Below are 11,868 nucleotides of genomic sequence, written 5' to 3'. Positions count from 1 at the left end.
GGACTGCTTCTCACAGGGCAGCAGACCTTTCCCCCGTGACATTTTCCTTTAAGTTGTCTGATCCAGTCTAAAATAGCCTATTAAATAGAATAATGGCCAAAGTTACCCAGTCATAGCAAGAAAGAGTGAGGTCCTTAGCCCTGAGACCATACAGGGGAGGAATAACAGGATCAGAAGGATCAAGTCTGGGAGTGATTTCAGGCACAGCTGTATCTTTTACCCAGATGGAGCTGCTCCTGGCCAGGTCTGCAGAACAGAAAAGATGAAACAGAGGCAGTCTCCACCTTTTCCACATCATTCCTGCTCTCCAGAGGAAGTTTTCCATCTACCCTGGGCTATTCAGGGCTGTGATACAATGAAATACTGGCTACCAATGTATATCAAATCAAAGTACATCAAATGTATTGATGCTGCACTGGCACACAAAACAGAACTAAGTTCTGAAAGAGCCACAAGACAGCTTGGTTCTCTTGGTACCAGACCATAGTACAAGTTTATCATCACAACATCTGCTTTCTCCCATTAGCCAGCTAGTTGCTATAGTCAGAAGTCAAAGAAACAGATAAATACCTGAGTTCAAAGCACTCATTTGCTAACAAATAGTATGATTGATAATTTGTATATCACACATCTGCAGAGCAAGTGGACAGTTGGAGCCTCACTGGCCTTTTTTTCCCCCCCTTGCAGAGAAAACTCCAAGATGCTGCCACTGAAAACGTGGGTGGCTTCAAAACAGAGCCTACAGTGTTCAGGCAGTGGTACCACAGTGGGAGGAGATGAGCAACAGGGGTTTAACTGGTTATAACTACGAGTTCATCCTTATTGAGCACACATGTATCTAGGAAGTCTGCCTCTACAAAAACCACACAACTGTAATTAGTATAAACGGTCCAGAAGTGCACTGTCCACTCCAAGCTTGATTTGTTTCACCAGACAGCAAAGAGTCACATCTCCTCCTATCTCTGCCCTTTGAACTGCAGAAGGGAGATACCTGCACTCAAGCACAGCATGAACAGCCAGGAATGCAGTGTGCTCTTCCTCAAGATGAAGTAAATTTGTGCAAAATTAGTATCAAATCACTGAATGCAAAGAATGCCAGAAGGTAGCTAAGAAATACATTTCTGATGGGAAAAGTTTATTTTGAACAGCAACTGGAATGAAAAAAGCCTCTGCAGTGCTCACATTCAGAAACATGTCTGACACCTTTGACAGTAACTTCAGTGGACATATTTTATGGGTTTTTTCCAAATGCCTTTAGATCTGCCTCTATCACCTGCCTCAACGGCACACAGTATGGTGAGAAGAAGAAAAAGGAAAACCCCTGCAAGCTGACCCCTGAATTCAACATGTAAGTGAAGAAGAGAAACCTCTTTTCAATTTCCATGGTGTAAAATTTAATCTGTACACATTTCCCATGACATTGCAGCTTTTCCATGAAGCTGACTCACCACTCCCAGAGCACAGTTCTCCCTCCTGAGATCACTCCTGAGAGCCCACTGTGGGCAACTTCAAACATAAAAACTAATATAAAATAGGAACTAAGTACACCAGTGTGGCATTTAAGGATTTTAACTCACTTCCTTGTAATATTAATTCTGCTCTCTGAACACTACTCACAACAAAGACTTTTATATTCTTTGTTTGACACATAGGAGACTAAATTATACCTCGGTTTTGAAAAAGACAATGGCACTGTATGATGTTGGAAAGAACAGCCCAGATTTTTTAATTCCAGAATCCCCCTCTTATATTTACTGGGCCCAAGGTGTTGAAGGCAAAAAGACATGTTCTGTTTTTAATGCATATTCCCCCACAGGATCAATGAAGGCTTTCAGAGACACAGGAACTTTGATTCAAATTCTCAATATTGTCTAGAAATCATCCACATCAGAGCAAAATCAAATTAAAATTAGGTCATAGTCTCAGTCCTTCTATACCTGTCGAGAGTCTGCCAAAGGGTTCCGATAATGGACACATGATTCAAGGAGTCTTGAGCCCTGCCAGATCCAGAAATTCCCAAAGCAGTTCCTTCTTACCTTCACAGCACAAGGCTGAAGCACTCAGGAGCCGTGACTGGTGACAAAAATGCAGAGGCACTGCTGCTTATTTACATACCAGTTAAAAAAAAAAAAAAAAAAAAGTGTTCCTTTCTTTAGAAAGTACTTAAAAATGAAATGTCTCAGGTCCCACACTTTCTGATTAAGTTAAATTTGCTTCTTTGCAGGTTGTAGCAATAAAGCATTAGAAGTCATAATAATAATCCAGCTTTGCATCCACAGTTTTACATCCTTTATCTGAATAGATTCTCTCCTCTCTGGGAAAGTAAGTCATTTCATCAGCTATCCTGCTCACAATGTCTTCATCCACAGTGTAGCCACGCAACTCAATCTCAACCCTGACACACATTTTCACATGTTTGTATTCCAGAGGCAGGAAAGGAATAAAGTAGTCAATGAGGTTTCTGTCAATCAAGGTGCTGTGCCAAAATCCACCTGCGAAGGGAAAGAGGTTTATTAGTATTTCTCTAGTTAAACACTACCATGGGTTGAACAGGAGAGAGGGGCAGATCACAGCTAAGAATTCACCTGGGATTTTAGAGCTCTGTAATGCACAAGTCAATACAAGCCCCTTCTCATGTTACTTTGTGCATAAAATTTTGGACAGACACGTAAATGTGGTCCTTTAGGCTGAATGAATGAATTTTGACTGTGCTTGAGCCTTGCTCTCCAGGTGCTGGTCTCACCTTTCTCTCTCTCACCTAGAGAGGGACAAATTTCCTCTCACCTATCAACTCTCCCAGACCAGTTTTCTTATTCCTTTTTTTGGAACTTGTATCTGAACTTTTAAAGAAGTACAGTGAGTTTGCTTCCAATGCTAAATTTAGAGCATTATTATGTCAGAACCCCTTTTCACCAGAAGTCCTGTGCGAGGAAGACTATGAAACACTTCCCCCAAAACATGCAGTCCAACAGGCAGCAAACAGGCTGGTGGCCAAGGTGTACACTGAGCTCCTTAATCTTCACTCATCCTGGGAGCCAACTGCAGGCCCCAAAACTGCATTTTTGTTCCTCACAAGCCAAAATCTGGAGGCCACATCAAGAAGAAACAATAGCTTTTAAAAATGCAGCTAAATGCAGCCCATACCTTTGGTGTTACTTTTACCACCTCAAAAGCAATCCCAGTTTTACTCACTATTTTTGTTGTTGAAGACAGACACAGAGAGTGCATTTTGGATATCTGTGAGCTGGATATCTTCCCTTGTCCTCCCATTTCTCCAGAAATCTAGTGCTACCTCTGTTATCTTTTCAGCTCCTGCATTGCTAAGTAAAGAGAAAACAGAGATTGTAGATGGGGGTAGTTTTAAAAGTTGAAATTATGAAGTAAAAGCATGGAGTGTACAGGACAGCAACACTGAGAAGCTGTTTACCTGAGGAAGATGAAGATGGCTTTTCTGTAGGACACCCCATCCAGCAGCTCATAGTAGTCCAGGAAGGGCTTGATTGAGTCAATGAGTCCTGCGTGCATTTTATCCATTTCATCAAATATAAAGAGTGACCGGGGACAGATGCTCACATTTCCCCGAATCCACGACTGCAACTGGTCCTGAGTGCCATAAAAGTGAAAGATGCTGAAAGAGTTTGTGTTGAAAAGACAGAAAAAAATAGCACTTTCTGTTTAAGGAGCCTTGTCCTGAAGAATTGTTTCAGTGGTGTAATTTTAATGGCTTTGGCTTCTTGACTAAAACATGGTTATAAGCTGTAAATGAAACCTCAACAAAATCCCATGCTGGTTCTGAAAAATTTTAAGACACCAAGAAACAGGATGGGAGAAGCAGAAATTCTCCTAAATATTCCTATAAAAAGCAAAAGTGGATGTGCACAGTAGGACAAAAAATGGGTCCCACTAAGGAACAGCCACACAAAGCCAAGCTCTGACAAGCCAGATGATGACTTTTGGCAGCACTTTGGTCTAAAAAACCTTAATAAGAGCAATATTAAATTTGCTACCTGGCAGTAGTAGTGAGAAATTGCACCTGAAATCATCAGCAGAAGCAGAAAGAAAATTTAACTCTCTGTGTTTTAATCAATCAGAAGTTAAATGAAAAGAATTACAAGTCCTTCTTAAAACACTGTTGTCCAGAAAGACTAATGCTTTATTGCATTGAAAGAGTCTCTCACTTAAGCATTGCATTTTCATCTTGAGTATTACATTCAATAATCAATAACGCATTAATTGGAGGAAAAAGGGTTGATGTGCTGGAAGATGAATGAGAAACAATTGTTCTGACTATTTTCAGTGATTCATCTTTATTGTACTCAGTCCCTGAACTGCAGGTGTATTGGGGATAAGCAGCAATACTTCCTCCTACTGCCTTGGGCAGCAAATTTCTCTACTGTATTCACTTCAAAATAAACGTAGAAAAGCATAGTTTTATTTCAAAATTGCTCAGTTAAAAGGGGGGGGAAATAAGCTGTAAAAGAGGAATTGTCTATTTCCTCAATTTAGAAATCAGCTTTGTAGACCATCCTGTTCCCATTTTTAACACATACAAACTGAATATCAACATGGAGCACTACAGGACAGCAGTACTCATTCAAACTGTGCAGTGAACTAAGTTAGAACAAAAAAAAAAACCATAAAGCACATCTAAGCTACTCCTCTATGGTATCTCCCTGCCTACAGAACTGACACGATTCCAAATACATTTACCTGTACTTTTCTGACAGCAGAGTATTTTGTGATTTTGCTTTACAGCTTGGAAATGGATCCATAGAAAACTAAATAACTACTCAGTGTGCAGTAGAATAGACAACGATGCCTCAGAGAGGCAGTGCAAGCTTGCCATGGTGCTGACAAACCTGGGGGTCACTGGGTTGATTCCCAGAGCCATGAACTATTTGCTTTTCTGCAGTACCCTCCAACACATCACCTAACCAGGAATCGTGTTTATCCTTAAGTCAGCCCCATCTCTAAGCAAAGTGCAGAACGAAAATTAAACCATATCACTCTTCCCTAAAGAGAGGTATGAAACACACGCCAAAAGCTTCACATTCACTGGAAAATCAATCCTGATGAATGTTAGGATTTGCAGAAGATTGCAAAATTGGCATAGCATACATGTTACTGCATAAAATAACATCTTGGTCTGTAGTACTGATCATGCCGTGACATTTATAACTTGTTGCAGCACAGCCCATTCTTACCTTGTAGAGATTGATGCTGTGAGCATGAGGAAAGTGTAAGGTTGCCACGAACTGATGGACATATTTACTCTGCAGACCTCTTTTATAAATGCTTTCAGCGACGATCTTACTGACAAAGTTTTTGCCTGTTCCAGTCCACCCGTGCAAGGAAAGAGCGAGAGGCTTTTTGGCGTTGGTGTTGTTCAAGAAGCCCCTCACGGCTTTTACAACCACCTTGCTCACCAGGTGCTGCCCGAACAGCTTCTTGTCCAAAGTCTCCTGTAGAGCTGCATGGAGAGACCAGACTGTCAGGGGCGGGGAGCGGGCCGGGCGCGGGGTCACCCCGCTCGCGGTGGCGGCCGCCGGCCCCGGGCAGGGGCCAAAGGGCCGGGCTGGAGCGGCGGCCCTCGGGAAGCCCCCGCGGGCTCTGCCCGGCCCCCGGCGCCGCCGCTGCCCCGGCGCCTTCCCGCCACCTCCCCTCAGCCCATCCCAGTCCCGCACCGGCGGCGGCGCGCTGGTCGTGCCGGTGCAAGCAGCACTCCCTGAAGTAGCAGTAGAGCCGCGGGTAGGAGATGAAGCCGGTGAGGGCCGAGGCAGCGGCGCCCGCGATGGCGATTCCCAGGCTGATGGGCTCCACGGCTACGGCCGGCGTGAGGAGCGGCAGCAGCACCAACGCCAGGGCCGCCCGCAGCGCGCCCCGCCGCAGCTTCATCGCCCGCCCGGCCCAGCCACCCGGCCGCCGCTTCCGCCCCTCGGCGCCGCTTCCGCCGCCGCCATCGCGGGTGCTGGGAGAGGCGGAGCCGGCGCTGAGGGGCTGCCGCCATGTTTGGGCGGGAACGGGCGGGGCCAGCGCTGAGGGGCTGAGGTGCCGCCGCCATGTTTGGGCTGGCACCCGCCGCTGTTGGGAGAGGAAGGCGGGCTTGCGCAGTGGAGTTGTTGTATACTACATTCTGTGGCCGTGTCGCCGTGTGTTAAAATAGCGAAATCAAAGAATCACCATGCTTAGAATAGACCTTTAACGTCATCATGATGTCCAACCGTCCATCCAGCACTACCACTGTAACCCCTAAGCCACTAAAACCCACAACACACAGTGCCACAGCCCGACGCCTCTTTTAAAGGTGTTAAAATTTAAAGGTGTAAAAAAATTCCTCCAGGAATGGGCTCCACCACCTCCCTGGGTAGCCTATTCCAAAGCCTAACGAACAGTGAAAAATTTTGTTTCTAATATCTAATTTAATCTCCTGTCTCAGCTTAAGGCTGCCTGTTAAAGGGATCTGCTGACCTGCATAGCACACAAGCTCAGGGGCAAACTCACCCCTTCAGAAAATTCTTCCACTTTTCTGAGAAAAAGTGAAATCTGAGGTTGTCCCTCCCCACCCTGGTGCTGTCACTTCTGAGCAATGGGACAACCCGGCCATCAGCACTACCAAAACCCACAAACCAAGAAAAACCCATTGGCATGAATTCAGAAGAAAAAAATGCTATGATCACTTAAAAAACACTTTTACTATTTTCAAGCTACAAATCTTCACTACAAGTACCCACACTGCACTTCTGGAGAAGACATGTGGACAAGAAGACAAGCTCCCAAGCTTTCCTTTACATTTACAAAGCAAACAGCATTGCTGCTTTTAAAGGATCTCATTCTTTTAGTAATAAGATGGTGAAAAGAAAAATCTATAAAAGCCAATTTGTTTTCTCACTAAAAACTGCCAACCAAGAAAGCCCATTTTCCATTATAAAATTTCATTTATAAGAACATATTTATATACAAAGTTACACCAACCAAAGAGTTCACAATCACCTGCAAACTGATTCACTACAAGATCACACAGGAAAAGCTTTGTAGGTAACATCAGCATCTGAAGGTACCGAGTCTTCCCAACATCCATCGCAGGTCACTGACACAAAATTCTTTATTGGTGGAAAACAGGAACAACTCCAAAGGCTTCAGTCCACATTCATCAGTATCGCCTGTTCATCTTCTTGAACTTCTCATAGTGATAATCATCTGTGGCTTTTTCATTGAGGGGACGTTTGCGATTTGGAGGAGACCCTTCAAAAGAAAGAGAAGGAAATTTTATATCCCTGTCCTTTCAAAGGAGACATTTCCTGAAATTCTGCCACCTCCCTCAGACAGCCCCTCACCATGTGAGGTTATTGCCTTACACCCTTTGCTATTCCACCAAACCCTTGTAAGATAGCTTTGGCAACACTTTAGTTGTGACCTTCATCATTCCACCCTGAGCATCTCCACAGACATCCTCCATCCAGAGTTTCAGGTGTGATCTAGTAGTGCAACAGCCAGCTCTCTTGGACTTGGATTGCTCTACTCCCATTACCTCAGGGCACTCAGGGAGGAGGAGGAAAGCAGAGACAGATCTTTCCTCTGTACAAGACCCCTGAAGAGTTTCATTTCCCCCTTACAACCATTCAGATTTGGAACTTACGCTCAGGTTCTGGCCTCTCTGTGTCCCCCACTCTCAGTGGACGGGGTTTTGGCTCCTCCTTGTTCCTTCGCACTGGTGCATTTAGCTCCTCATGATAAACTGCAAGAAAGAAAACATCAGGTAAGGAATATTATCTAGAGCTCTCTTATCCACATGGATAAATTTCTATGACCTTTGTTATAAGTGATCTTTACCAGAAACAAGAAACTCAGAACCACCCTGCTTGGAATTGGTTTCTATGGCTTATTAGGCAAGATGGGCAGAGCAAATTTCAACAGCACTATTTCAAGTGGCCCAAACACTCTTAACTTCCATCAGAACACACCAACCTGTAAGCAGCCCTGTAAGCATGGAAGGACACAGCAGAAAGCTGCCTTTTCTTTAGATGTCTGCAGCATCAGAGGATCACACAGAAATGAATTCCCATCTCCTGTCCCATAAGGTCTGCGTTTGCTTGGCCACCTGTCTGCCCTGGCAGCCTACAAACTAGAGGCCCTCCATCATACACCATCATTTCCAACACATAAGACACCACTTAAAACATCTTGAAATTTACGAGGCAGTGTCAGCTAGGAGCTCAGAAAGCCCAGCCATGAGAAATACGTCTCTCTCCTTGCTGATGGGCAGAAGAAAAAGACAAGGCCAGACAGGGTTTATCTGAGCATCCCAGTAAAAGCAATTGGACATGCTGATACATGGACTAATTTCTTGGTCCCAACTGGGTCAGAAGAGACATTCAAGACTTACATCTGTTGTGCTGGACATAATTAACAGCCATGTTGGTGGGAACAAAGGAAGTTTCACTGTCTTTCTTTTTGTTCTGCTGCTCTGCCAGGAGCTTGGCCTTGGCCTCTTCAGTTGAGATGATGTTTTTTATTTTTGCACTAGAAAACAACAAGAACAAAAAAAAATAAATACAAAGGGCAGCAGGCACTGAAGTGCTAAGTGCATGGATTTGGAGGACAGCAGTAGCACTGCTGTGGCATCTGATTAAGTGTTTGAGAGAGGAAGCAGTGCTATGGAAAGAGACATTTTGTTTCAAAGGCAAAATGGAAGCTCCTATCTTGGTGCATCACTTCAGTGCAGGACACAAAGGGGCCCTGCAGGAAGCTGCTGGGGTCAGGTCACAGAAGTGCCTTTTCCCAGAAGTCACAGGATGGAGCTTCACCGAGCCCCTGGGCTGTGCAGGATGTGCTGTGCTAATTACCACCCCAGTCCAGAAGAAGGCTGAATCCCACCCCATCCCCAGCTGGGGTTGTGTAATCCAGGCATTGTGCTGCTCTGCCAGCCAACAGCTGCTCATCCTGTCACTCCTGGCTGGCACACACAGATCTGTGAAACACATACTCGATTCCCAGGTCCACTTCAGGAATGCCGCTCAGCATCTGGTTGGACAACATCTCCTCAGTCTTCTTGGCAGAGGAGACACGGATGTTCTCTGGAAGCTCATACAGGGAGTCCTCAGCATTCTTAAGCTTCACCTTCTGCTCCTCATTCTCCACAATTCCCTTTCTCTTCTTCAGCTCAGTCTCAATGTACTTCATCCTAAACAGCAGCACACAAGGGACAGGGTATTTAATTCTGTTCCTGTACTCCGTTCCAGCACTGCTGGAACACAGCTGCATTCCTGTCCCGACAGCTAGGAGAGAGGAAAGAATCATCTCTCCAAAAGCACTAAGCTAATATTAGTAACAAGAATTAATTGTCCAAAAAACAGTCAGATCCTCCAAAGTCTTAAACAGCCAGCAAGGAAGGCTCCCACTGGGATTTAGTGCCAAGCTGTCTGGTTGCCACCTTCTAGCTTTATCCATGAAAAAGCCTTCTCAAGTCTGGCAGGTGGGAAGTGAAAGGGCAAGAGAAACTTTCAGGGAGAACTGGGAAGATGTCCTGAGACTATTCAGAATCCATGACATAAAAAAATAAATGGTGAGGGGCCACCCAGTCTGATTCAATACCAGACACACAACACAGCACAACTCACATGTCAGCATCCTCATCCCGCCTGTTGGTTTCTGCTGAGAAGGAAGTTCCCAAGTTCAGATCTTCTTCTTCATTAATCCTAAGTGGAAATCACAATGTTTACAGGTTTTGGTGGGGGTTTTTGTTTGGGTTTTTTAGAAGAGGTGTGTGTGGTGGGTTTTTAAAAAGTAATCTAACAAGTTAAAGAAAAGTGGCCAAACTGCATTATATGAAACATCTTTAAATGTGTCACTGTCTTGTAAGTGACACAACCTCTGGTTAATTAATTACCAGTTGTCATTAAATTCTAGTCTAGGGAGAGATTTTCAGAGCTCACATGCACTTACCTGTCCTTGCCTCTTTCTTTCAGCTTCTTCATGTCCACCATTCCCCCAGATTTTATCTTAAATGGGTCATCCTGTAAAACAAGAAATAAAACAAATCCTGAAGCTTCCCTGTAGTTTAATGCTAGTCTTTAAAATCTGGATAAAACCACAGGAAACATTTAGGAATTGAGCTGTGACACCAGTCCTGCCCCAGGCTGGACTCACACAGTGTTCTCACACCATCACATCTGAGCCCTGAGGTGATGGAATTATCCAGCACTTACCACAAGTGTGGCTTCTTCTTGCAACTTCTCTCCCACCAGCAGAGCTACAGCACTGGTCAGGCAAATAAAGAAAGAAGATAAAATTCAGCAGAAGGAAACACTGTACCAACAATACTGCATTGCTTTATCTTCTCCAAGACTCCCTGTCTTTTCCATCCTCAGGCTTTAAAGTAGAAACTCTTCTGTCAGGATTATCATTTTGGCAGTGTCTAACATAACGGTTTGTACAGGAAGGAGACAGATGACAAGAGAGAAATTGACTGTCACATCACACCCCTGGGCAAAACACAATTTCCCCTCCCAGCGCCACATCCCTTACCTCACCCCATTGGGCCGCTTTCTGAGGCTCTGAACTTCTTTGGCTTCCTCAAGTTTTAACCTAAAGAAAAAAATACATTTGACTTAGTACTTGATGCTTTGGTTTTAATTAACTCATTTTATTTTCTGCAGTTAACATAGAATTTTCTATTCAACTTTGCCCTAAACCTCTGCATATCATCATCCACTTTTCAAGTTTCAAGTTAAATTGGTATTTTCTATTTATTTAAGCAATTCCATGCATTAGAGCAATCAGAAAGAAACTAAAAGCAAGACACCTGCTGGATTTGTTCCTTTCTGATGCTTTCCCTCAGCTGAGGAAGGCAGCACAAAACACTGAAAGGCATGAAAAAGAAGCCAATTTGGGAAGGACGAGCCAAAATACATCCAGGCGTGAGTGAGTCTGAAGAAAGTTGATGGTGAATTGATATTTCAAGTGCTTCTCTCCAAACTGCGAGGAATCCGTAACTTCTGGGATCATGTGCCGCTGTGACGTCACGCTACAACACGGTGGTTCAACACGTGACGTCACGGCTCACAGCACAGCAGTAGGTGACGATATGACGTGGCACGATGTCGTGACACCCGGACACTGCACTGCTGGACTAAACCAGACCCGGGCTCCCGTCCCGTCCCCACCCCCGACCGCCGCAGGAACCGGCCGCGGTTCGGCTTCCCGCTGGGCCCGACCGGGCTTCCCCCCGGCGCCCGACCCACCTGACCTCCTCGGCGAGCTGCTCGTCCTCCTCCTCCTCCTCCTCGTCCTCCCTGCGCCGGCGGAAGGACTTCTGGCCCGGCATCGCTCCGGCTGCGGAGCCGCGGCCACCACAGCGCCGCTTCCCTCCCGCTGCTGCGGCGCGCGGCGATGACGCCACAACCGCGCGACGAAGCCGGGCGGCACCGCCCCTCTGCCCGCACCTCGGCCAGGCGAGAGCCGCCGTCCCGGAGAGCGGGGCCGGGAGCGCTCCGTGCCCTCCCTGACGGGGCTGGGAGCCCTCGAGCCCCCCCCCGCCCCGCCGGGCCACGCACTGTCTTTTCTGAGAAGATCTCGTGTATGTCACGAGGGCAGTTCCATTTTTCGCAGTCCCGGCAGCGCAGCCTCCGCCGCTGGCCGGTGCCTGTAAGGGACGCCGTGGAGAGAAGGCGCCGTAGGGAGCATCGGTCCCACACCCGGGTTTACAGCCCAGCCCTTAGAGCGGGACGTGGCTCCTTCACTCAGCTGCTCCCCGCTGACCGAGGAACCGAGCCGCACTGCTGGGTCCCCGGCCGAACGAGCCGGGGTTCGCCCCTCCAGCACCCGCCCTGGGAGCAGAGCCCCGACTGCTCGGGGAGCCCTCGGGCCCCC

The 11,868-nt window shown here is 46.2% G+C and overlaps 2 protein-coding genes across 2 annotated transcripts; both read right to left on the bottom strand.

Annotated features, from left to right (window-relative positions):
- Positions 1-1,118: 1,118 nt before the first annotated feature.
- LOC102113199 (torsin-1A) lies at positions 1,119-5,920 on the bottom strand. Its single transcript, XM_005527269.3, has 5 exons — positions 5,685-5,920; positions 5,205-5,470; positions 3,428-3,603; positions 3,193-3,320; positions 1,119-2,492 (listed from the first exon to the last, which is right to left on the bottom strand). Exons 1-5 carry the CDS (start codon positions 5,893-5,895, stop codon positions 2,242-2,244), a joined length of 1,032 nt encoding a protein of 343 aa, XP_005527326.2. The 5' UTR covers positions 5,896-5,920; the 3' UTR covers positions 1,119-2,241.
- A 752-nt stretch (positions 5,921-6,672) lies between these two features.
- C22H9orf78 (chromosome 22 C9orf78 homolog) lies at positions 6,673-11,802 on the bottom strand. Its single transcript, XM_005527270.3, has 9 exons — positions 11,241-11,802; positions 10,525-10,584; positions 10,206-10,257; positions 9,943-10,013; positions 9,618-9,695; positions 8,984-9,181; positions 8,384-8,520; positions 7,637-7,735; positions 6,673-7,242 (listed from the first exon to the last, which is right to left on the bottom strand). Exons 1-9 carry the CDS (start codon positions 11,321-11,323, stop codon positions 7,151-7,153), a joined length of 870 nt encoding a protein of 289 aa, XP_005527327.1. The 5' UTR covers positions 11,324-11,802; the 3' UTR covers positions 6,673-7,150.
- Positions 11,803-11,868: the final 66 nt, after the last annotated feature.

The sequence above is a fragment of the Pseudopodoces humilis genome, chromosome 22, assembly GCF_049639895.1.
Source record: "Pseudopodoces humilis isolate 2021_Gansu_Grassland_sample_001 chromosome 22, ASM4963989v1, whole genome shotgun sequence".
In the NCBI taxonomy this organism is placed as follows: domain Eukaryota; kingdom Metazoa; phylum Chordata; class Aves; order Passeriformes; family Paridae; genus Pseudopodoces; species Pseudopodoces humilis.
This window is presented reverse-complemented; position numbering and strand designations above follow the sequence as displayed.

Excerpts from the sequence above, each read along its gene's own strand:
- LOC102113199 (XM_005527269.3), bottom strand. The coding sequence starts at position 5,895 with ATGAAGCTGCGGCGGGGCGCGCTGCGGGCGGCCCTGGCGTTGGTGCTG. Across the intron at positions 5,471-5,684 it reads CGACCAGCGCGCCGCCGCCG|CTCTACAGGAGACTTTGGAC; the intron begins GTGCGGGACTGG and ends CTCTCCATGCAG. Across the intron at positions 3,321-3,427 it reads GCCATCTTCATCTTCCTCAG|CAATGCAGGAGCTGAAAAGA; the intron begins GTAAACAGCTTC and ends CTCTTTACTTAG.
- C22H9orf78 (XM_005527270.3), bottom strand. The coding sequence starts at position 11,323 with ATGCCGGGCCAGAAGTCCTTCCGCCGGCGCAGGGAGGACGAGGAGGAG. Across the intron at positions 10,258-10,524 it reads AAGCGGCCCAATGGGGTGAG|TGCTGTAGCTCTGCTGGTGG; the intron begins GTAAGGGATGTG and ends TTGCCTGACCAG. Across the intron at positions 7,736-8,383 it reads TTATGTCCAGCACAACAGAT|TTTATCATGAGGAGCTAAAT; the intron begins GTAAGTCTTGAA and ends TCTTTCTTGCAG.